Source organism: Typopeltis vanoorti, chromosome 10 (assembly GCF_054136105.1).
Source record: "Typopeltis vanoorti isolate ZY-2024b chromosome 10, IOZ_Tvanoo_1.0, whole genome shotgun sequence".
Taxonomy (NCBI): Eukaryota; Metazoa; Arthropoda; class Arachnida; order Uropygi; family Thelyphonidae; genus Typopeltis; species Typopeltis vanoorti.
The window spans coordinates 37,438,399-37,465,519 of record NC_143558.1 but is presented as its reverse complement, the minus strand read 5'-3'; the positions used below and the strand labels follow the sequence as shown (position 1 = coordinate 37,465,519).

At 35.6% G+C, this 27,121-nt stretch overlaps 1 protein-coding gene across 1 annotated transcript in view; it reads left to right on the top strand.

Moving 5' to 3' along the window:
- LOC150102348 (poly [ADP-ribose] polymerase tankyrase-like) overlaps nucleotides 1–27,121 on the top strand; it is a 1,002,656-nt gene that overhangs the window by 855,793 nt on the left and 119,742 nt on the right. The window contains 1 exon segment of the mRNA XM_090399561.1: nucleotides 519–594. Coding sequence (XP_090255687.1) covers nucleotides 519–594 — 76 coding nt within the window.

Genomic DNA, 27,121 nt, shown 5'->3' with positions numbered 1-27,121 from the left:
TTGTTTGTTCAGTACCCAGTGGATACCTACTAATTGGGTGCACCACGTGACAGTAAGGATTGGACATTAGGTCAGAAGCCCCAGTCAGTTCTCTGTATTCCTTGAAGGCAATGTAGAGGTCTCCTCCCAACTTTTGCTAAAGGTTTTTAATTTCATAAGCTTTCAATCATTATAAATTTGAAAATGATTCCAATACGAACATTATCTGCTTGGTTTAGAATAATAATGATTATTATCCTTTCTTTAAATAAATTTCAATGCAGGTTGAGTCTTTTAGACTCTTTTCTTCAGTATTAATAAAATTACATGTTATATTATTTTAAATGCAGAGACATAATCTTTCGTTTCCCAGAAAGATAAACTATATTTTAAACGTTTCCTTGATACTTCTTGATTTTCCCATTATTGTTAAATGCAGAATTTATGGACCATGATATTCAGTAGTATTATATTTATCTTACTTTGATTATTTAACTTTATGATAATGTAATTGTTACAGTGGGTCCTTCCTTTTGCAGAACTGTGATTGCAGCAAAAGATACGTTACCTCACAATCTGAAGTCTCAAGAACAGTATGCAGAACTTATGCACAAGGTACTGCAATTTTACTTAATATCCAACCAGCTCATTCTGCTCTTTACCAAACAGTCATTCTCTGTATTAAATTTTGTGCTCTAATCTAATATCTTATAAGAAGAAATAGGTAAATTCTTACAGGATAACTGTGAATTCCACCAAAATATTCACAGTACCATGGTCTGTCTGCAGAAATTTTGTTTCTGCTTGCTGGAGATATATCTAAAACCCAATAAGGATCTCAGCCCGTTGCACCGTGCTGTTGTTCATAAGGACATAATGGGCTAGTATGGAAGAGTCACTATCCTTGTGGGTACCAAAACTCTGTTTTTGCACTTCCACCTTAACACATTTCTAGAGGCCATAGCGCAGTGGGATTCTTTATTACACAATGTTCCATATTTACCTGAGTTTTGAGTTAACTCAGACTGCCCTTGATAATCTTATATTGCAGCCACCTTCCCCTGTTCTTTAAATGGATGATTTTTAGACAAATTATGGACTCTATAACAGTGTTATAAATAACTATTTTAATTTCCCGACATTTTAACCTTCATATTAAGGTCATCATCTGGAGTACACACACACACACACACACACACACACATATATATATATATATATAATTTGATTTGATCAACGGTTATTCTACTGGCATGACCTCTAGTGAAAATAGAATATTAAAAAAAATAATTAACTGAATTATAACCAAATGAGCTGAATTAATGTAATTCAGCTTGTATCTGTATATATGTGTGTATATACTTCAGGTGATGACCTTAATGTGAAGGTCATAATGTCTGGAAATTAAAATAGTTATTTATAATATTGTAGAGTCCATAATTTGTCTGTAATGAATGCCGATCATCATGTAACATTCATATTTTACATTTCACTATTCATATTCATATTCCACTAAGGATCCTACAACCTTGTCTACAGCTATCCTTCCACATTTTTGAGGAAGTCAAATAGAATGTGTATAGAAGCTATCACCAATCCATGTGAAAATTAATTAAGCTGACTAATACTTGTTTTTGCAACATGAATAACTTAAGGGGATCAAGCAAACATTTTTCATTGAAGCATAATGTGTATAACAGATTCTATTATCTAGGCAGTAGCATAAGTTACTCAAGTCAGATCCAGAAAGTCTCAATTTCTGTTCTGTCCAAAACGTTTTTGAAATATGCTTAGACCAAAGCATATTAAATCAAATGTCAGAACTCAAAAGTATTCTTGGTACAATCTATATTTTGACCTAAAAGGGGCTGAAGACATTCTTCTCAAGATAGATTGCTTGATTGCAGCAATCTAAGGTTAAACCTCAGAAGTCTAAAATGCTGATAGCCACCATAAAATTAGTTTCACTAGTTCAATAGGCATAACACCATCAGGAGGAAACTGTAGAAGTTTCCTCTAATGTAGGCAGATTGAGGTATTCACACAATACCTGTCATATTTCTCCTTAAATTTATTCACTGTTGGGACACTCACAACTGCCTCTGGCAATCCATTCCATTCATTCACCACTCTCAGCAAAAATCTAGTCTGCACACTCTTACAAAGGCACTTTTTTTTTTTTTTTTTTTTTTTTTTTTTTTTTTTTTTTTTTTTACATAGCTGCCAGAGGTTATCCCCTAGTTCTCTCTCTCCTCATTATGTATTGTTTTTTTTTTTTTTTTTTCCTCTCAATCTTAGAAATTTCCATCTTTTCAGTCGGGCAACTAGACTACAATGCACGCACCTTCAGCCTATCCACATAGGGAGTATTTCACAGTCATGCCATGAGCTCTGGATCCTCTCCACTACCTCTTGATTTCCAAGAATACCTAGGGACTGTGCAAAATAGCCATGATACAGCTGAATCACAGCTTTATAAAAGGGATAATAATCTCCCTAACTTGTCAGTGCGTTCTCTAACATTCAAGGAATCCTAGTTTGCCAACTTTTGCACTATGCCTTCTGAACTTCAACTCTGTCCACTCCCAAATCCCTACTCTCATCAGTTTCCTGCAATCTAGTACAATCAGTGTGAAACAAAGTATGTAACGTTTTCATCCTGAAGTGCATGATCTTACATTTTACACATATCCTTGCAGGATATGTGTATTACTTTTATCAACTATGTCCTACCCAGTTTTGCATTATTAGCAAACAACTGAATATCCCCCTTAAATCATTCCCTATATCACTGGTCAACATCATTCACCTTGATTCCACTCCACCATATACTGGTGTCTGTCAACTATCCTTTTATTCATGCCACCATCTTCATATCCATTCCATTCACTCCAACTTTTGTAATGGTTTTCCGTGTGGTATTCCATCAAACATCTTTGCAAAGTTTAGTAGTGGTAGTATCATGGTGTAGCCATATCCTTCATCCAGTTCTACTATCACTTTACTATAAAATATGACTAAATTACAAAGTAGGACCTCCCTTTTATAAGTCCGTGGTGCTCACTATAGTATTCCTATTTACCCATTCCTTAATTTTGCCTTTAACCAACTTTTCCAATATTTTAACCACCAATCTTGAGATACCGATTGGTCTGTAGTTTACTGCTTATGTCTTGGCACCACCTTTATGTAATGGTGTAATATTCCCTGCATTTGTGGCTTTTTTTTTTATGTATTTATATTCTTATATATTTTTACTTTCTTACTTTGTCTTCTATTCTTATATACTCTGTATTCTTAACTTTAGTTTCTACAGATTATCTGTTTACTAATGCCTTGGGAACCTTGGAAAATTTATTTAGAGTTACTTCTGCACCACCGAGGTTCTCCTTTCAAGATATTAGATATAATTAAGAGTGTCTGTAGAATCTCTCTCTAAGTTTATCTAAAACCTTATTGTCAGTCGTGGCTGCCCCTTTCACTTTCTTTCATAGGTTCATATTTTTTTAGAAGCAGTGCATTGAATAAGGATCAGTAGATACATATCTTTAATGTAACAAACATGTTTATTTAACCAAGAAGTACTTATAAGATACCATTAATGAATTGGCTCTTTCTAAGTTCATTTCTAAATCTAAGATTTATAGCATCACAACAATTGTACACACATTAAGACATGCAGCATTACTAGTCATAAAAAAATCTACTGTCTCATCTCAATATTAATATGTTCGTGCTATATATATCCATTATCAAGTTTCTCTGATTTTATATAGCACAATTAGTCTTCAGCTTCTCAGTCTGGAACAATGAATTACATTATATTTTGTAAGTGTCCTGTGGGCTTATCTTCTAAATTGTAAAAACAAATACATAAATTGTACTCATAGGTCTTCTTTGAAATACTCATCTATACCATTTCTTTTTCTCCTTGCTGGTTCTGCTGACTACTTTTCTGTCCAGTGCTTCAACATCCGTATGAGGCTTCTTTCTTTACCGCTGTTGCACTTGGAGGACTCCTGGAGCTTGAGGCATATTCATGCCAACGCTTTTAGGTCAGGCAAAGACGTCATGCATGTTGCTGGTTATTTCCTTTGCAGGGCATGTTGGTCTTCCCTCACGATGCCCCACGGCTACGTTCTCCAGACTTCTAACGGACCAACGTCCACTATGCTGGATCAAGATACGAAGAGAGGAGAATGTGCATTTCCAGTTTGCTCTGATCCCTTCTTGTACTACTCCTCGGGTCCCTGGACTAAGGGTTAGTCTGATCCCCCCCCCAACATTCCTGCACAAAAGGGTTTTGACCTTCAACTTTGTTGTTTACTCTTATTTCACTAAATGCGGGACTGCCTTAGATCTTCACTGCCTCCTATTGCATTGTCCTTGAGACTTGGATTTGGCTAAGCTTAAACACAATTGAAAGCATTCACTTTGTATGAACAAAATTTCTAACCAACAATCGGAACCACATCAAATACTGGGCCGCTTTCTATAGCTATGCCCTTGACATATACAGTTTCAGGATACATTTGCATGTCAGTAAGCTACATGTATTTTCATTAATACAAATATTACAGTTACAGTGTTAATATAGAATGTCTACTTTATATACAAAATTTGTGACCTCTGAAAAAAATTCCTTACTGCATCGAATTTTACAATGGAACTATCTGATCCTCTTTCTGCTCCCTTGGAACCTTGCTAGAGCTGAGATTTTTAAACAACTTCATGAGAGTCACCAGTTCTTTTACACACATTCTTGTATCACATGGGCCAACATGCCATCCAGTCCCATTGTTGTATTTGATATTTTTCATTATGCTACGAATCCCTAGTTTGTTTGCCTCAATTTTCACATCAGTCTTTCTCAGCAACTGACAAGTCTCTGCCTTGATGATATAGTCTTGCAAAATGATAGTTAGTAGCTCAATGATTTCTTTTGCTTCTGCCACTTTCTTACTACCAGCACTGATTAAAGTTATCCTTCCATAATCATCCTTTCTCTTACTTGCTGTGTAGTAAAAAAAACTTATTTGGATTAACTTCAGCATGCTTAGTTAATTTTCTCTCATAATGTGATTTAGCCTTCCTTACCATATTAGTCATCCTTCTTGCCTATGATTTGTATTGCTCACGAGCATGCTGCTCTTTATATTCCTTCTGCAATGTTTATTTCAGCTTCTACTTTCTGTTGCTACTTATTCATTTAATTCCTACTTGGTTTAAATTCCTGACCCCTGAATATGCAGTCTGATATTGCCTCTCTCTAAAACAATACTAACCACTTCCCATGCACTACTGGCAGTAGCTTTTCCTTAAACCCTTTCTTGACTGAGAATTCTATGTGTTTAGCAACCTCCCCCTAAACATGACTTCATGGTGATATTACTCAATTGAGAGAGTTTGCTACCACAGTTATGGATCTGATGCTATTACCAGATCCAACACTCAACCTCCTGGTCCCCTCCATGACATGCTGTTTTATGTAATTATCCTTTATAAATTCCATTTCCATCTTGCTATGCACCTTTCCTTCCTCCAGTGTATGTCCCTATAGTTAACACTCCTAATAATTGCTTTGTCTGAACTCTTCCTAATCTGCCAATGCAAGCCATTCACATCTTCCTCTGCAAACCCTGGTCAATAGACGCAATCATTTATATGTATTCTGTCTCATACTCTATAGCCTTGAATGAACTATCTCTCTCAGATCTAAAATCTTCCTTAACTTCTATTTTTGTTGGTTGATGTTCTTAGCTATCATTAGTAATACCTTTTATCATATTCTCTCTATCCTTTCTGAAAATGCAATACCCAATACAGTTATCTAATAACTATATGATTTTCTTTCAACCAGGTCTCTCTGGTGCTGATGGTTTTTTTTGAACAAGTCAAGCTGAGCATTACCAAAAACTCCTCTGCTTTATTTCTGATACTTCTGGCATTTGTATACATGCATTTAAACATCTCCTTGGGCCCACAGTTTTTATGTTGATTACATAAGAGCTCAAAGGACCTATAAGTGCATCAGTGCTACGTGTAGGGTGACCCCTATTACCCTTGCATGATGTGATTACCAACCTGTTGGGATTTGAAACTTGCAAATTGTATCCAGCTGTTCATGGTGGTTTCTGCACTAACATTCATTTATCCCAGTGGTGACTAGACACATAGTTGATGACATCCCCCCCCCCCCCCCAAACCTCCAGTTTCTCTAAATTTGCACTTCCATCCTGTCACTGAACATTTCCTCCAAATATCTAGCTCCAAAACCAACTCAGTCCATCTTTCATTGTATATGAAAGGCATATACAAGTCCTTTCATCCATCAAATTCACTCCATACATCTATAATCTTCACACCATTTCTTTCTGCACATTCTTATCATTAGCAATCATGGTCCCTGCTTATCATTTCTCTCTTATCACACCAAGGAGCAGACTTACAATCTTTACTCTCTTGCTCTTCATTTTCTCTTCTTTCAGCAACTCTTTCATACCCTCTCTTATTGCATAATCCTCACCTTTCAAATCACCCAGACCCACCAAAACAATCGACTCTTTCACTTCTCCCCTCTGCAGACTGACAGCTTCGCTAACATCCTTGATCTTCACACCTGTGAAACTTTCCTCGTCACATTCTCATTAAGTACACCTCTTTGTGAAATCTTCATACAATACAATTTCCTTAATCCCCAGCTACTTGGTATTTCATACTTTGTCCATTCATGTTTTCTTTCATTCTTTCTCCTGCTGTTTCACATGCTAAATATTTCTCCAGTGACTCAAGCTATGTTTTTGTCCTGTGAAGGACTGTGTGAGCATACCATTTCTCTCCATTGCCACCTCATCACCCACTTCTTTTATGCTATTAATAACTTAATTCTCCTGCTTTTTTGTATGCCTTACATTTCTTGCACTTGCTCATAAAGCATTTCCTACACTTTTGCTTTCTTGTAATAAATCATTCACTCTTGAAAATGAGTACATTGAACACACTCTACATTGCACAAAACTCATATCAAATATGAAAGTCTCTTGGCCATCGTCTCATTACACATCGATGCCACATAAAATACTTTTTAAGCAATATGACATAATAAGATTCACAAACAAACACATTCAACCAAACAGTATAAAATAAGGAAAATATCACCAGTAATGATTAGCAATATCATGAATGAATACATAAGTTTCTCAATACTGGAAGCAGTTCTGTCAAAAGCTTCCAGTATTGAGACCACATGTTTTTAGATAAATTACAAGTTTAACCTCCCTACTGGCTGAGGTGGATGAAATGGTTAGACCACTTTAGTATTTTTCATGAATCAAAACATCACTGGTATTCTGCCTTTTATCATGTAATTACACTCTTCCATCCTTAACAGTAATTGTAGAGCCATTAACAGATTTTCTAATGGAGCAACCTTTGTGTCATTTGACTTGTTAGAATTTCCTTCACTCTCCTTCAACATTTGAACTTTTTGCTGTGCAATTTATTTATACAAATAAACAGTTTAATAAATAAATAAATACAATTTATTTATACATATAAACAGTTTAATAGTGAAAACTGGGGGGTGACATAGCCGCCCCCTAGTTTTCCCTATATAAACTGTTTATATGTATGTCACCAAAAAAGAAAGCTAAGTGGTGTTAATTTTTTTTTTCTTAAAAAAATTTCCAAATATGACTACTTGCACTACTGATGGTTGTCATTTCTGAAATAAGTGTCTTAGAAATACCAGATAATAATCCTCTCAGCTGGAGGAAAAGGCTAAAAATTACTCTCACTGCTATTGAGAAAGATAAGAAAAAATACTTCCCCAGAGGTCACACTAGAGAGCCTCAAGCAGTAAGGCAGAATAAATTAGGAATGTCTTGTTTTGTTTTGTTTTCAGTTGTTAATTAGCAGACTCCTAAACAGAAATACTGATATTGCTTTTACAGGCTGATAGAGTATTTATGTCAAAATAATTTCTTAATTTGTAATCATCACAGTTTTGCTTTTGTTACTGAAAAATTATAAATTATTTGATACAATTATTTTTAGGAAAAAATTAATTTTTTAAAAAAGGTGCATATGCATTACATAATTGTTCAACTTTTTTTGGGGGATGAGGGGTTTACCCATCTATTATCCTGCAGATATTTCAGGTAATTTATTTCCAAAACTGTTCACAAGGCAATTGTTACAAATGTAAATCACTTGGGGAACATGCGCATACATTTTAGTGTAAATTGGTAGTAAAAATAGCTCAACTGCCTATCTGAGCTATCAGACCAGGGATATTAATCGAATCAATTGGCCAGCACGCTCCCCAGATCTCAACCTCATAGAACACATTTGAGATGCAATAGGGAGATGCATTGCTACTCGAAATTCCCATCCAGAAAACAAACAAGGCCTTATCTTTGTTCTGGAGGAGGAGGAGGAGTGAGCCAGTTTGCCTCAAGAACTCCTGAATCACTTGGTGCTGAGCATGGTACAATATGAGAGCTGCATTGCAGTTCGAGGTGGACACATTCCATATTGAAATGCCTCTCTGTATACTTTTCTGTAAGCACTGTAGATTAATTCCTTAACTACCTCCCTAGGAAATTTGTAACTTTTGCCAGAAAACGTATTGCAATTTAATTTGTACAAAATTTATAACACATTTTTTGTAATATAATTTATTAGTATGTTGACAATAAATTTGTCAACATACTAATTGTTTTTCCATGGTGATACAATATTTAAGTGAAGAAAGTGTGGAAGAATCTCTTATTTTGTGCTGGCATTAAAAATTATAATTATTAACAAAAGAAGTAAAAAAATTGTAAGTGTTTAGTGTAATATAACTAAGATTCCAGTTACCAAGCATATGGCAAAGAACTACATTTATTGTTGTAGTAACTGAAGGTAGCTATGAATGTGAGGTAATCTGGTTGTGTTCTTCTCATTGTTAATGAGTATCACACCTTATAATGGATATGACAGCCAACTTGCACTTCTTATCCATGTTCTTTCAACAGATAGCATGCATCATATCCAGGGTTTGCTGGACATACATATTTATGCATCCTGGCCAGTGGGGAGGTTAATAAAGTAAACAAATATAACCCTATAAATTCCAGTAATTACTATACAGTAATGAATTTAACATTTTTTTTTTTTTTATAATTATTCTGGTTTCTTGTATATATGTATCAATTGTGAAGTTCTGATAACATCTAATATGTAGAATTAATTGTTTCTAGTCTTTTTTTTTTTTTTGTATGTATAGCTTTTGTTAGTATTAAAATAAGACTTATCAGAATAACACATGTAACGCTGCTGCTTCAATAAAGTAACTAAAAACTATGTTTGTATGCTAGAGCAAGGACCCAGTTTTCTTTTTCTGCATTTCTTCCAGCATGCAGTATGAGTGTTAACAGACATCATCAGAGATATTTTTTTCTGATTTTACTTCACACGAAAGAACCAGATTTGACAGATTTTTTTTTTTTTTTTTTTTTTTAACTCTTACTAGTTTCATGAAAATTTTCTTGTGTTTCACATATCAGAAGAAAGCATGAATGAACTAAAAATGTAATACCAGATAATGTACATAATGAAAATATCTGAACAGAAAAAACAATGGAAAGTGCACATTTGCTATAACATTCTTTGCTCAGTCGCCATTTGCTGCATAATACTAGTAACTACATTTCATTTTAAATTAGAGAAGAAAAGACCTTATGAATAATCTCTTGAGGATGTTTCGGCCTTTCAGCTGATTCTTTGAATAATCTTGTGAAAAATCTGTTAATCTATGTGGAGCATTTTTGTTTGTTGCCATAGTACTTATTATTTGATTTTATTTGTATGTGTGCTGCCAGTCCTGATTTTTGTTTTCTGTCATTCTTGACATCACTGATGTGTTCAAATTGGTGTGTCCCTCCTGACCTTCCTATTTGTCCTGTGTAGGCCAAAGCTACAGCTTATCTTGTAAACAACTAGTTTTTTAAGAAGGGGATGGGAAGGTTTTGGAAATTTATTATATTTTGTTGACGTGGCATCCTTGCTGTTTTATCTACCACCGATTATATTTGGGGAAGAATCATTGCTCCTCTAAAGTCTTGGTTTTCCTGTTTATCTGACTGTCTTGGAGGTTAATGTAGTTTTGTTGACCAGTATTCTATTATAACCATTGTTTTGTAGGATGGAGCTCAGGTACTCTAACTCTTAGTTTCTTTTATCTATATTAGTGGCAATTTAGTCATCTCTGTGACATAGGGAATTAAAAATGCCTACATTCTGTACCAGGTGGTGATGGGATGTAGCATGTAAGTAATGTCCAGTGTTTGTTGGCTTCCTGTAAATGGAGAAATTGAGTGTGTTCTGTTTGGATACTTCAAGTGTATCCAAAAATGGTAAGGGCTTGTTTACATCCAATTCAACAGGGAATTTAATTTGAGGGCGAATGTTGTTAAGGTACGTGAGGAATTCTTTCAGTTGGGTAATAGATCCAGGCCCTACGATGAAAACATCATTGAAATGTTATTATTAAGAGAGACCTCAGAGAGTTAGGAACTTATTGAAAGAGGCCATACTATTCGCGCCAGCAGTTATGCCTGTTCTTGAATTCATTCACGCTACTTGCACACATAACATCCAAAGGCAGTCCCTTCCAATCATGCGCTACTCTATGAGAAAAAAATCTAGTCCTAATCCCCCTTCTCAACTTACATGGATGCCATAGCATCCTTTCCCCACCCTCCATAAAATGAATTAAAAAATGAGTAATAACAGGTAACTTACATAACAAAAATATTTGAACAGGAATAACAATGGAAAGCATGTATTTGCTATGACATTGTTTGCTCATTTGTGGTCTGCTGCATAACAAGAATAACTACGTGTGTGGTGTGTTAAATTAGAGAAGACCAGACCTGATGTAAAATCATCTCTTGTGTTTTGTTGCACTGTTGAGGATGTTTCAGCTTTGATTTCATCTCTATGTGCTACCATTCCTAATTTGTGTTTTCTTTTGATCTCAATGTCCATTATATTTTCATATTGGCATACCTCTCCCAACCTGTCTGTCTGTCCTATATAGTGTAAACCACAACTACAGCTGATCTTGTAAACACATAATTTTTAAGAGGTGATGGGAAGGTTTGGAGTTCAGGAGATTAGAGATCTAGTTGATGGGATAAAAGGCAACTATTATATTTTGTTGACACAGCATCTTTGCTATTTTATCTGTGACTGATTGTATATGAGAAGAATCACTGTTCCTCTAAAGTCTTGGTTTTCGTATTCATCTGTCTGTCTTGCAGGTTGATGTAGAATTTTGTTAACTAATGTTCTGTTGTAACCATTCTTTGGTAGGATGGATCTCAGGTTATCTAACTCTTGATTTCATTTATTTGTGTTAGTAGAAATTCAGTAAGCTCCATCATATTGGGAATGAATAATGTCTTTTTTCTGCACCATGTGGTGTGTGTAACTAATGTCTGGTGTTTGTTGGCTTCCTTATAGACTGAGAAATTGAGGTGCTAATTAATCTCAACAAATGGCAACCTAAAATAGATATACAGCAGACAATAGTAATTAGCTTATTTCTTACCTAGTGATAAAATGTACAGAATTTGACCTTAGTAGTGGATATCAAAACTTGGAATTTGAGATGAAGTATTTATTTTCCCAAAATTTCAGCACTTCTCAGCTGTTTTCTAATTTGTCTCCATTTCATATGACATCACATATGCTGTCCTTTTTGGAGCAATTCAAGCCCTGGACATCATAGATTGACTGCTAATTAGTACACTGGACAACAAACCTATTACATTGTCTCCATTTCATATGACATTACATATGCTGTCCTTTTTGGAGCAATTCAAGCCCTGGACATCATAGATTGACTGCTAACTAGTACACTGGACACTAAACCTGAACAGCTAAAGAGTTATCATTAAGAGGCTCTGTCATGTAGTGAATAAGATTACTGTCATTGATCTCTCACATGTGTTTAATGGAAGTCTGAGAGTGGTGTGGGGAAGGGAGGATGCTGTGGCTCTGATTTTCAGAGAAGTTGAGTGAGATAGCAACAAAAAAAAAATGAGTATAGCAACAAATCACACTACATCCTCTACTGGGCAGATGGACAGGTGTAGGTGTGGCAGATGCTCAGTGGGCTCTTACCAGAGTGCATAACACCAACTATGAAATTCAGTGGTGGTGGTAGTGTGATAATATTGTCCTGTTTTTCCTAGTTTGACTTGGATGTCTGCTTGTGGTGCCACAAGCATTGAACTCCAAAAGGTATTTGAACATTCTGAACAAGGCAATACTTCCTGCTTTGTGGTGTTGTATGGAACTGACCATTGTCTCTTTCAGCAAGATAATGCACAGTGTCATAAGGCTGCTGCTATAACTGTGTGGTTTGTGAACATAAACATCACCACACACTTGACTGGTTTCCACAACGCCCTGATCTCAACCCTATTGAACATCTTTTGGATGAATTGGAGCATCAAGTGACATCAAGAGATCTGCCCCACAACAGTCTTTGACCTCATTACATGCCTACAGGAAGAATGGCCTGAAATTCTGATTGATGTCTATCATAGTCTTGCAGAAAGTATGCCCTGTAGGATTGCTGCAACCATCATAGCAAAGAGATCCTACATCTTATTAAGGCAAAGCCCTGTGGCTGTTTGTCCCTCACACTGTGGTGTCCATTGACTTCTCTCCAAGTTGTGTGTGGCTTAGTAAACAATCTGTTACTGTTGGGTAGCTGATAGCATTGAGAAACATGACCTTATTCTTGAGATAAACTATAGCAACAGCCACCTCAGATCTTCATTAGGCATGGCAGTGGTGTTTCACTAGAAATTGAAAGTCCACTACCACCTAGTGATATTTAAATGCAGTTTCCTATGGAAATCTTATACTGTATAAGCATTCCTAATACAGTATAAGTACTTTACTAATGCAGTAAGTTTACTGAATCAGAAAATAGGTAGATATGTCATTTCATTACAGTAAAATTTGCATTTCCCCACTGGAATAGTCACTGAACATATACATAGATTTCAGTTTTGAGTATTAATTCAGAAAATCATTAAGCAAGAGTTTTTGTTAGGAAGAGTCTTCAAATGCAAATTGAAACCCCACATTTTTTGAAGTGGATTTGAATGGTATTTAAGAGATTTAAATGTATTTTGCATGTAATCTGCTCCTGTTTGTTTGATTTTCAGATAGAAATTAAGAAAAACATGAAATACATAATAGTTCTTTTGCTCAGCCACTCGTGGAGAAATTTCACATTATCAACACATCGTGGCTTCAGCAGCGCACTCCCTCCCCTCTCTGCCCTTTCCTTACACAATCCACTACTATTCTAACTTGCTGAGGACATTTGGAAGTATAGAAAAGCAGCATAATTATCTGTTGACGAGGAGGCATTGTCATTATTATGTTTTTTCCAATATACTATTTGCTGGTGTACTGAGGAATCATTTTAATACTGTACTTTCAGTGGGTAAGGATCTCTCGCAGTGTTCATCACTAAAACTAAAGGTGCACTCTCATATCACCAGAAGAATAAAGTAGAGATAGGAATTTAGGATTTGGCTTTAGTGTCTGAATATGGTTTGTTCACTTCTTGCCTAGTTTAAGAAAAATTCTAGTGTTATTCTAGGTAATGAAATTCATATCCTGCTTGCCCACCACTAAATGTCTTAGGCATCCCTTGTGTATGTCTAAGACACTAAAACAATGTTGTGTAAACGTTGTTTACACAACACCTGAACTTCTGTGTCTATATATATACTTTGTTGTATATTTAACTCGCCTATTGGTAGGTAGGTGCTTTCTTCCAGTATAAAGTTTTTTTTTTATTTATTTATTTTTATGTTGCTCCTATCCTCACAAAAGGTTATTTACAAACTTATAATACATTTTGTACTGTGGATGGGCTAAGGATTTTTTTTCCTGTTTTTATTAATTTTGTATATTTTTCTTTATATTGTCCAAAAACCCTGCTGTAGAGACTTAGTATGAACTTTTTCAAGCCACCTCATGCCTCCAATAGCAAAGTTTTTGATCTCACACTAATCACAAACATCCATGCCCACATCTGAATTCAAACCCACAACCTGTCCTGTTGGTTGGAGAGTGGGTACACTAACCACTTGGCCAATCGGTTTGGCATGGGTGAGAGATGGCAAATAACAGGCCTGCCAATGTGAACAGAGAACCTTTTGGGATTTCACCATAGTTTCATGCCTATACTACAGATTGCCCAAACACTATTTCTCAACATTTTATTAAATCCTCTATAATAATTAGCTCAGTTGCTACTATTGCAGGTAGCCAAATGGGTCAAGAGTTATTCCTCCATGCTGAAGAATAACATCTGCAGCAACAGTTTCAAGCTGCATAATAAACGTGCTTGTGTTGGGGATGGGTCCAGTTTGCAATTTCTGTGGAAGAAGGAATTTTTTTTTTTTTTCTTTCACATCTGTGTTTTTTTTTATTCAGTCTCTACATGTGAAAGGTCCCAAGACTGATGACATGACAGTCTTGTGATGGGCCAGGGACTAGAAGGAAGAAAGGAATTTGATGATTTCTTGAAGATCTGAGGATTATAATCATTGGGAAAGACTTTTCCAAAGAGCAAAGGTGTAGAGGATGAGAAATTGGTTCAATACATTTGGAGTTTAACTATATAAGGGTGTTGCAGTTATTACCCCCTTTATTTTCAATCAGCAATTTAAACCGACACAACAGTCTGTGGGGTAGTGACCAAATTAACATCAGAGGAAGAGTTGTTGAATAATCTCTCCTTCTTAAACAGTGGAAGCACAACCTTCCATGCACCTACCAAAACATTTGATAACTGCCTATTCATCCTCTCTTTTTCCAATGTTTAAGTGGAAAACTGATGAGAACTTATTTGGGAGGGATCATTTTCTTGTGATACTATAATAAATTTAGTTTAATCCTTTATCCTAGTGTGAGCAAACAAAGTTTGCACCTGAAAATATCTTCAGGACTGGGGTAAGGTAGTACATCACCGAGCAATTCGTAACAAAGGTGGACCAAGCTAACATCACTCCTATCTCAGTATCTCCCATAATGCAAAACACTTCTTCTTGCAGATATGTCTAATGTTATGCATTAAGGGAAGGGCCACTACCCAGACTAGTTTCGACCTTTATTGAGGTCTCTTCAGCGAGAGAGCCAGGCCCAGAAGTGGAGATACCAGGCAGAAGCAATGGCGAGGTCATCTTTACCTATAGGAGTTGCCAAACGGTGTGCCACATGTTTATTAAATTACTCTAGATTTAGAGAAAGATGTTGAAAGTTTATTTTTCACTTGGTTAGACTTGGTCCACCTTTGCTACGAGTTGCCCGATGTTGTACTACCTTACCCCAGTCCTGAAGATATTTTCAGGTGCAAACTTTGTTTGCTCACACTTGGATAAAGAATTAAACTAAATTTATTATAGTCTAACCAAGTGAAAAATAAACTTTCAACATCTTTCTCTAAATCCAGAATAATTTAATAAAAGGGTGGCACCTATAAAATAGGTGCCACCTTTTTATAAGTAAAGATGACCTCGCCATTGCTTCTGCCTGGTATCTCCACTTCTGGGCCTGGCTCCCACTGAAGAGACCTCAATAAAGGTAGTGGCCCTTCCCTTAATGCATAACATTATACCTATCCGCAAGGAAATGTGTTTTGCATTATGGGAGATACTGAGATAGGAGTGATGTTAGCTTGGTCCACCTTTGCTGCGAGTTGCCCAGTGTTGTACTACCTTACCCCAGTCCTGAAGATATTTTCAGGCGCAAACAAAGTTTGCTCACACTTGAATAAAGGATTAAACTAAATTTATTATAGTCTAACCAAGTGAAAAATAAACTTTCAACTTCTTGTGATATCCTTTTTTTTTTTTTTTTCCCTTGGGCAATCATACTACATCCCAAATATCACAATGGAAAATCAAACAAGCTAAATGGCTCACATTCTCTTCCTTAGCAGAGTTTGATTCTTCAACAGTGTGCTCATTTCCTATCAGTGATGTAGTGAATCTGTGGTAATATATTACACAAGCTGCTGTAAATGCGATTCCTAAAACATCTAGTTTTCCAGTTTTTCTTAAATTGTATTGGAGCACTGATTGCACAGAAAAATGTTTGGAGTATCTTCCTCAGATACCACACAGCAACCAATTTCATTGCTTTCAAACATGCCCATGCTAAACACATCTGTTGTCAGAGCCAAAAGTAATCCTGGATCCAATGTATACATCTAATGATGTATACATAATGGATACAATTCTCACCCAGCGGCAGTTAATGACACTCAGGGAGATTTGTGCTAAAACATCTGCAGTATCTTCTTATTCCCCCCACCACACACACACACACACCTCCTAAGTTCTTTGTACAAAAATGTAAAGCAAAGAAGCAAATTCTGTTTTCTTTGAGCAGTACAAAAGAATAAAAGAGGCCATTCATGAAACAAGAAATGAAAGCTGATTTTCCTAAATATCACCCAATTGCTATTAGACCAAATAGCATCCATTATGAGATGATCAAATGTCTGTCATCATATATACCAAGGATCAACTGCTATACCTGTTCAATATAATTTTTTGTGAATGTGTTTTTCAGGATATTTGGCAAAAGGTGATTATTATTACCTTTTCTAAGCCAGAGAATCCAAAATTATCCAATAAACTATCAACCGCAATTGCTTACCAACGTTCTTTGTGCAAGATTTTGGACTTTGGTTAAAATCAAAAGTTTTGAAAGGTTTTGGTTGAAAGTCAACAAAATAGTTGACTTTCATCTCTTATGGTTTCTAGAGAAAGAGAAATAGCCTTTTTTCAGTATCTGGCTTTTGTAAACATCATTCAACAATTGGTCATCTAATCTGACTGGAAGCATCCAAAGATACTTCTATTAGGAAGATGCTTTCCTAATGTGCAGACACTTAGTATCAGTTTTCTATGATATAGAAAAAAAAAAACATATACTACTGCTTAGCAATTTGGAATATTAAAAGACCTATACAACTTGGTTTCAGAGGGAACTTCCCCCTTTTGATCAAGAAATTTTTATTCAACCAAATCTTTCAAGTTCAAGTAGGAACCATTCTCTCTCACAATTGTATACCCAAGAGAAGGGGACAAGGTTCAGTTTTAATGTCATCCTTTTTTGTATTAAGGTTAACTTGATAACAGAACAACTTTCTCCAAATGTAAGTATTACTCATTTTGTGGTGACTTTACCATCTTCCTATCATTCATGTAACATGGGGGCAAGCTCGATTATCTTTCAAAATGGGTGCAGATTCTCCCAGCATAAGACAGTGTTTGAATTTTCGCTACTGCCGTGATCTTCATCCAAACCCAGAACTCAGATATAAACTTTAATCTCAGTTGCATCAGAAGCCAAGTTATTGGGACTCATATTCGACAAAAACTTCATCGCAGTTTCCTCCCTCTTATACCCCATTCCATATAAGTGTAGTAAAGCAATGAACATATTTTGCATTTTATTGTCCACCTTTAGGGGTGCTAAATGTTATTTTCTCTGATTGTCCTGTGCATTATTAGATCAAAACTCGATTATGGCTTCTAAGTCTGTGCTTGTTGCATAACCTGCGATGATCTGATATATCCACTATCAATTCATAAGAATTGCAAGTGGAGTATTTCAAACCTCACTGATCCCTAGTCTGTATGTCAAGGCAAATGAACCACCTTTATCACTTCACTGCCAACAGCTGTCTGTGCTATATGCTACCAAAATAAAATCTCTGCCAAACCATTCTGCACCATCAACTATTTTTTGCCCAAGGCTGCAGAATCTGTTTAACATCTCTATACTGCCTATTGACTCTTTGGTCCACAAATATATGCTTTTACAAGCTCTAGAGTCTAGAGATTATGGTAGACATCATTACATACACTGCCATCAAAGCATTCACATTTACCACCTTGTAACTTTTCTTTCTGCAGGCTACCCAAATATTCCATCCCACCTGTTGTCTACCAATAGTGTGCTTTCATGCACGTATACTGGAATGCACTGTTATGCTGTGCCTATCTATACAGATGGTTCAAAATCAGAGGCTTTAGTGGGATCTGCTGTCTTCCCAGACAGCATAATATCTACTCAGATCCCACTAGAATGTAAAAACTTCACTACAGAGCTTGCCTTTAACTACAGGTAACCCTCTTATAACGCGGTACTTATTATTATTACGGGCAACTCCAAGGAGTCCATAGACTCATCAAGAGAGGCCGTTCCATCCTGTCAAGAACAACTATTCGACATTCACGCAGTATCTATCATACTTCACTTTGAACTCGTTTAAAGTCATGGCACCCACAACAGACTCTGGCAGCTTATTCCACTCATTCACCACTCTCCAAGTAAAAAATCTAGCTCTACCCTTACTAACCACACTCTTGCCCAGCTTCCATGTATGATCCCCTAGTCCTCCCACCACCAGTCCTATTCTCAAAAATATCTTCTGAATTAATCTTATAGAAATCCTTCAATAATATGAATGTCTCAATCATATCACCCCTTTTCTGCCTATCAACCAATTTCTGCAACCCACAAATCTTCAACCTGTTCTCATAAGGTTCATTCCATAGACCTGCTATCATCTTGGTCACTCATCTCTGGATCCTCTCCACTTCCTCCCCATCAAGAAGAAACCCTGGTGCCCATATCTGGGCACAGTAGTCAAGATGGGGTCTTATCAAGGCTCGATACAGAGGAACAATAACCTGTTTGTCTCTGCTTGTTAAAGTATTTTTCAGCAACTGAGTGATTTGATGAGCTGATTTAGCCACTTTTGTGATGTTTCCCTGAAACTTGAACTCCCTATCCACCAACACTCCCAAATCCCTGACCTCGTCAATCTCCTGGAGTACAGTTCAACCAATGTGATATACTGCTGCTAATCTTTTCACCCCAAAATGCATAGCCTTACATTTTGCCACATTAAATTGACATCCATTCTCCTTAGCCCAGTTTTCCAAACTATCCAAATCATCGTGCAAAATTTTGACATCTGTGCACTCACTATTGCTCTACCCAACTTTGCATCATCAGCAAACAAACGAACAGTTCTTCTCAGATCCTTTCCTATATCGTTAATGAACAAATTGAACAGTAGTATTCCAAGAACAGAACCTTGCAGCACATCACTAGTCATAGGCCGTCTTTTGGAATCTACTCGTGAATAAACCACTCTCTGATATCTCTCCATCAACCACCCTCCTATCCATCTCATGAACCCTATATCCATCCCCATATGCTGCAGTTTACTGATTAGAATTCCATGTGGTATCCTGTCAAAGGCCTTAGCAAGGTCCAGCAGAATCACTGTAAACCCATTACCCTTATCCAGTTCAGCCGTCACTGTGTTATAAAATGTGAGCAAGTTACTGAGGCATGATCTGCCCTTCACAAAACCATGCTGTCCCCCATACAGTTTCCCATTTTTCCTCTTGACTATTTTCTCCAAGACCTTGACAACGATTCCTGATATGCTGATTGGTCGGGCTTTAACCCAGACCCAAGACTTAAAGTAAACAAAACTGGTCAAGGGCACTGACAATTCTTTAGCTGCTTCACATAAGACATGAGCTGGTATACCACCTAATCCCACTGATGTATTGACATTGAAGTTTTGTAATAGACTATTCACCTCTACTTGGTTCACCACAATTCCTGTATAAGCTGTTGGTTCTTTCATTCCTGCAATGTCACCACCTGGATGACATGCTCTTGCAAAGTGCTTGCTCAGTAATTCCACTATATCAACTGATTCGGTTACCTCCCTACCATCGGCATTCTTTAAAATCATTCTGCCGTATGCATTTTTGATTTTACTTGCAACATATCGAAAAAACTGTTTGGGATTCTCTTTAGCCTGCATGGCTAATGTTCTTTCATGATTCGCTTTTTCTTTTCTTACCACACTCGTTACTCTTCTGGCCTATGCTTTATACCGTTCATGTGCCTGCCGGTCACCTTGCTCCTTAAATTCTCTCCACAGTTGTTTCTTTTGTTGCAGCTCAAGCTTGATGGTGTTATTCATCCATTTAACCCCTACTTGATTTATTATTTGGACTCTACCTAGAGTCCAAATAATAAATCAAGTATACAGTCAGCCATTGCCTCCTGCAAACACTTCTTAACCACCTCCCATGCACCTATCAACATCCAGCCCTTGAAGTTTTACATGCCATGGCACTGAACTTATACAACGCAGTTTCGATATAACGCAGTCTACAAATTGTAGTATCCCTTGTTCAACGCGGTTTCGATATAATGCAGTCTACAATTTCTAGTAACTTTTTTTTTTCCCCGTATATTTTTCACTGCGGGCTTTAAAAATCAAATTTTATCTTCGTTAAATTTGTGTCTGCCAGTATCGCTCAAGTAGTTAAAAGTATCGAATTTAGTTTTATTGTATCCCTGAATAAGGTACTCTACAGAGGCTTTTGCAATCTGTGTCATTCTCAACAAATAGTGCAATTAGAGACAGATGGAATAAAAACAGCACTGCTAACTAATAAAATCACATGTCCTCCCCTCTCACAGAAACTATGCTGTATAGACTTAAGCAAATCCATATGTTACACCGAAACACAGTATCTAACTAAAAACTATTGTCCAATTTTTCAGTTATGAAATAAGTGTTTGTTTTATTGCATTTGAAATTCTTGATGTCATTATGACACATCACAAAGACTAACTTAAAATAAAATTCTACCAAGAATTGAAACATGCCATATAATGAATGTATGAGTTCGCCTGCCATCTCAAACACAAAAAAGAAGCCATAATATTCAACCAAGGGTTGAAACGTTTGTGAGAGTTGAGCCAGTCAGTAATGAGAAGTTCCGTCGGAATGATAAATGACATCCTGTTGTGAATGTGTTAAAAGTAATAGTGAATGTTATGACAGTTTCAGATGTTATGGAATTCGATTGAAGAGAATTAGCATTTCAATTCAACACTTGCAGTTGCCTTTGTCTTTGGGTTGTGTGATCTTTTGTTAATACCGCACCAATCATATGCACGTCTTTATAGCTGCTCTCTTGTGTAGAACAAAATTCAGCTTGTATGTATTGTAATAATTTAAAAAAATGTGAATAATTTATAAGCGTATAAAAGGATATCACCTGTAAATCGTTGATGTGCCAGCAAAATTCTCAGACGTGCCACCCCTGGCATGAGTGCCATAGGTTTGCCATCTAGGGTTTACTGTATAAAGTGTTTATTGTTGAAAATTGTCTTCGTTTTCTGCCAGGAAAGCACATTAACAATCATAAGGGTGTTATTCTCAAGCTGAGCAGTTTATTTTCTGGTGAGTTACATACATATGGAATGTTGTTTTTTTTTATGTAAAAGTTTATTATTATTATAATGGCCACTAAAACTGCAACGAAAGGGAAAAAACCAACATTGAAGAGATGAAATTCATTTCTCTCAAAGAAAAAAATTAAAATCTTGGATTAGTTGAAATTGGAGAAAAACCAGGAGTTGTTGCAAGGACTCTGAATTTAAATGAATCAAAAATTCGAACAATCAAACAAAATGAACATAAAATCCGAGAAAGTGTTATTGCTGGGTCAATGGTAAGTGCAAAGTGCGTTGCTCGTGTTTGCGATATTCTAATAGAAAAAATGGAGAAATCTCTAATGATTTGGATAGAAGATTGCACTCAAAAGAAAATCCAAAGGGATTTTCTTTTGAGTTATGCAAAAAACTCTCAAAGTTTATAAACATTTAAAAGAACTATATCAAGATTCTTCAGAAGAAATCTCTCAGCATGAATTTTGTGCCAGTAAGGATTGGTTCGAAAACTTTAAGAAGCAGTTTTCTTTGTATAATCTTAAAATCCAGGGAGAATCAGCATCAGCAGACGTTGAAGCTGCCTGGAAATACCCAGCAGAAATTTTAAAAATCATTATAGAAGGTGGTTATAGTGCAGACCACGTGTTCAATGCAGATGAATCTGGTTTATATTGGGAAAAAATGCCAAAACGCACCTATATTTCGAAAAATGAAAGATCAGTTCCTGGATTCAAAGTTTCGAAAGATAGGATTACTCTACTGTTTTGTAGTAATACATCAGGTAATTACATGACAAAACCAATGTTTATTAACCGATCTGCAAATCCTTGTGCGATGAAAGGGCTCGACAAGTCCACTCTAACTGTTTATTGGCGGGCCAACAAAAAAGGCATGGGTTACAGCTAGCATGTTTGAAAATTGGTTTTTTGAGTGTTTTGTACCCGATGTACTCTCAGGGGACCCTTTAACCCCTAGAGAGTGCGTTCCCTGGGTGGCGGATAGGGGAGCCCACCATGTGTGTGTGTGTACATGCGCGTGCGTGTGTGTGTATATATATATATGGTGGGGTGATCCGAATATACTGAATAAGGACTCGTGGACCAACAGGGCCATAAGGGGCAATCATCTTGATTGTAAGGGAAGCGGCACTCCCATGGACCCCTAGCTGGATCTATCCTCTCCTTCTTCTACTTTGAGGAAGACCCACTTACTTTAATCCTTCCTATAAGGCCTTATCAGCCAACTCTTCTTACTTTATGACCCTTGTGCTATTAGAGTACTCGAGGGCCATGGGGTCTTTTCATTTCTGGCCTTACAACTATGTCCTCTCTAAAACAGTTAAAACATTATAAAACCTTACTATATTTCTTCTATAATCTACCCTTTTCCCCTTCAATATACCCTATTCCTCCTATGGGTTTAAATTCGGAAGAAGGCGAGTTCAGAAGCCTTAAGGTAGCAGCCCTACCACTGAACTATTCCATCGTCAGGCTAGTCCCCTGACATGGAGAACATAACCATACTTGGAAGCTGACAGAAAAAGATAATCGGATTGAATCTATAGGAAACGACCCTGGAATGGAAAAGTCAAAACGAAAATGGAAACGACAAAATATAATACACATAGCAAACTGGAATGTAAGAGGAATAGCATATAAAGAAATAGAATTAGACCAGTTATTAAATGAAAGAAATTTTAAAATAGCAGTAATCACTGAAACAAAAAAGAAATTAAAAGGAACTATGAGAACTGAAAATTTTAATGTGATATACAGTGGAGTCGACAGAGACCAAAGAGCACAAGCAGGAGTCATGATTTGGATTCATAACTCCCTTTCAAAACAGTTAAAACATTATAAATTATGGAATGAAAGAATAATAGAAGCTAGAATAAAAATAGATAGAGGCTATTTAACAATAATTGGTTTATATGCCCCAGAAGAAGGAAGAGAACAGGATAATATTGATTTTTATAATCAGCTACAAAACATATATAATAAAATAAATAAAAATGATTACATAATTTTAGCAGGAGACTTAAATGCAAGAATTGGAAACATGAAAATTAATAATAATATAGGAATACATGGAGAACACACTCTAAACAGAAATGGTAAAAAATTGATTGACTTTGTAGTTTATAATAACCTAAAAATAATGAATTCCTTCTATAAACATAAAGACATACATAAATATACTTGGGCAGCAAGAGGATGGAAATCAATATTAGATTACTTCATATTAAATGAAAAGACATCAAAATTTTCACTAGATGTTAGAGTTCACAGAGGATATGAAATAAGCAGTGACCACTTCCTTGTTAAAATAAAATTAAGATTACCACCTAAATGGCTACAAGTAACAAGAACAGAAAGAAAAATTGAAACATTTGTTTATAAAACTAGACTATTGAATGACACAAATGTACAATGGCTATATGAACAAAGAATTAACCAGTATCTAGATAAAATAAAACAAAATGAAGAAATAGAAATAGAATGGCTTAATATAAAAACGATACTAAATGCAGCAGCAAATGAAAGCTTAGGAAAGACCAAAAAATTCAATAAAAGAAAAAAACTGAAGATCTGGGATGATACAATCAAAGAAATAATCAAAAAGAAAAAAGAAGCCTATCACAAATGGTTAAGCAGTAAAAGATTAGAAGATGAAATAGAATATAAAAGAATAAGAGCCATAGCTAAAAGAGAAGTCAGAAAAAGACATAGAGAATCATGGAATAAATTTGTTTCTAATTTAGAACATGATTTATATAAAATAAGACCCAATGTATATAAGATTTTGAAACACCTAAATGCAGATACCAAAGAAAACATAAAATTAAACACTGAATTGAAATTAGAAGAATTTCTAAATTACTACACAGAACTGTGGACACACAAATATTTTAAAAAAGACAACTGGCAAACAATTAATGAAAAGGAAATAACTGAAGAAGAATTAGAAATCAGCCTGAAAGAAACAAGAAACGGAAAATCACCTGGAGAAGATAAGCTAGGTTCAGAACTATATAAATACGCAGGAACAAGATTCAAAGGAAGACTTATTATTTTTAAATAAAATTTACTCAACTGGTATCCCCCCAATAGAATGGAAAAAAGCAATTGTGATTCCTATCTTTAAGAAAGGTAATAGAGATGACCCTAAAAACTATAGAGGTATCAGTATACTAAATTCATGTTACAAAATATATAGCAGAATCTTAAATAACAAACTAATGAAATATTCCGAAAACTTTATTCTAGAGGTACAAAATGGATTTAGAAAAGGACGATCATGTATAGACCCAGCCTTCTGCCTAAAATTAATAATAGAGAAAAGAAGAGAAAATAATTTAGAAACACATATTGCATTTATTGACTTTGAAAAAGCATTTGACAAAGTTAAAAGAAACATATTATTTAACATATTAAAAGAAAGACAAATATCAAATAATATCCTAAAAGCTGTCACAAGTATATATGAAAATAATCAAATACAAATAAGATTAAATCACGAGCTATCATATACAAGAGAGATAAACCAAGGGGTCCGACAGGGATGTCCCCTCTCAGCAACTCTTTTTAATATCTACTTAAATAATAATAAAATGGAGTAAAAACTTACATCAAGGAATTAAACTTTCACCTACAGTTAACTTAAACACTCTCCTCTTTGCAGACAACCAAATAATAATTACAAATTCTGAAGATAACTTACAGAAAGCTATTTTAAATCTAAATGAGATATCCAAAGATTATGGTATGATAATATCAACGGAAAAATCAAAAACTATGGCCTTTAAAGGACAAGATCCAGCAAGAACTAAAATAGTATTAGATAACAAGATCTTAGAACAGGTGAATTCATTTAACTACCTAGGATGTATGATCACTTATGAAAATGAAAAAGATATAAACATAAAAATTGCAAAATATTTAAAAATAACAGGAGTAATTAACTCTATATTTAAACAAACCTAGTTCAAAAACAAACCATGCTAAAAGTATACAATACAATACATTAGCCCTACCGGTCTTAATGTATGGAAGCGAAATCTGGACAATAAAACAAAAACAAAAAGACAAAGATTAACAACAGCAGAAATGAAGTTTATGAGAAAAACTGCAAAGTATACCCTATTTGATCACAAAAGAAACGAAGATATTATGAAAGAATTAAACCAAGAACCAGTAATTGAAAAAATTAAAAAATATAAACATAAATGGATGGAACACGTTCAAAGAATGAAAACAGAAAGATTACCAAAACAAGCCTTAAAGTACAAGCCATTAGGAAAAAGAAAACCAGGACGTCCTCTTAAACGATTCAACGATGACTTTTAAGCCCAGAACAGGCCATACTAGGCCTAAATCCTTGATACGTATGATGATGATTATGATGATCAAAGTTACTCAAAGAAAAAGAATATGGACTTCAAAATTCTACTATTTTAGATAACACACCAAACCACCCAACAAATTTAAGCTATCTGAATATTAAAATAACTTTTTTGCCGCCTATTACTACTTCACTTATTCAACCACTCAACCAAGGAATAATATCAACATTTAAGTCATATTATATTCGTCGAACATTTCAATTAATTTTGGGAAAAATGGAATCTAATCCAAACATGACACTGCCTCAAGTGTGGAAAGAGTTTTCAATATTGAATTATGTAAAATTTATTTCTCTGTCCATTAAGGAATTACAACCCTTGACGCTGAATGCTTCCTGGAAAAAAATATGGCCTGAAGCCATTCTGGGACAAAATTTCATACTTCAGTGGATGCCAAGTATGTTGTATAATAAACGGCACACACATTTTTGGTGGAAAGGGCTTTTGCGATATGGTTGAAAACGAAATTAGTGAATTAATTGAAGCAGAAACAGATTTAAACGAGGAGGAACTGGTACACTTAACGGATGGCAGGGAAAGTTCTGCCAAAGATTCTGATTGTGATGAATGCTTTAAAGAAATCAGCAGAAGGATTGGACTTGGCAAGAAAGTTAGGAAGTTATTTTGAGGATAATGATCCCTCAACGGAGCACTTGGGAAAATTCACAAGACAATTGGATATTTGTTTAACTCCATATTATGAACTTAAAAAAAATTGCAGCATAGTGGAAAGCAAAGTCTTATTACTGACTTCTTGATGACTAACCCAGCCAAAGTATGCAATGAGAATTATACAAATGATTATTATTATTATTATTATTCCTGATACCTCCAAGGAGTCCGAAGACTCATCGTGGGAGGACATCTACAATTCTCTCTACACCTAACCTCTACTACGAATCATCTCCATCAACGCCATCTACCGCCCACTTCCAACACCACCACAACTAGTAATTTTTGTCTGTAAATTGCGTGTGTTCTGATGGGCCGATTTGTATGTATGCGGGATGAAAAACCCGAGTTTCCGGGAGAAAAAACCCTGCTACCTCCATATGAGATCGGCTAACTCACCTTCGATTGAAATCGACCAGATAAAGATTCCTCCCGTCGCGACGAGAATCGAACTTAGGCCTATTCCAATCGAAGGGCGCAATGTACCGTCGTTCTTCCAATTGCGCTACGGAGGCGCTTATGTCCAAGAGATTTCAAGTGGTGACGACCTCTGGCTACTTAAAGAACATCTATGAAATGTTATTTCTGAAGACAGTGATGACGATTAAAATATGCGATTTATTTTATTGTGTCTAAAACATTTATGCATTATGTGCAATGAAATTTATGTACAATTCGTAATTTTTATAATTT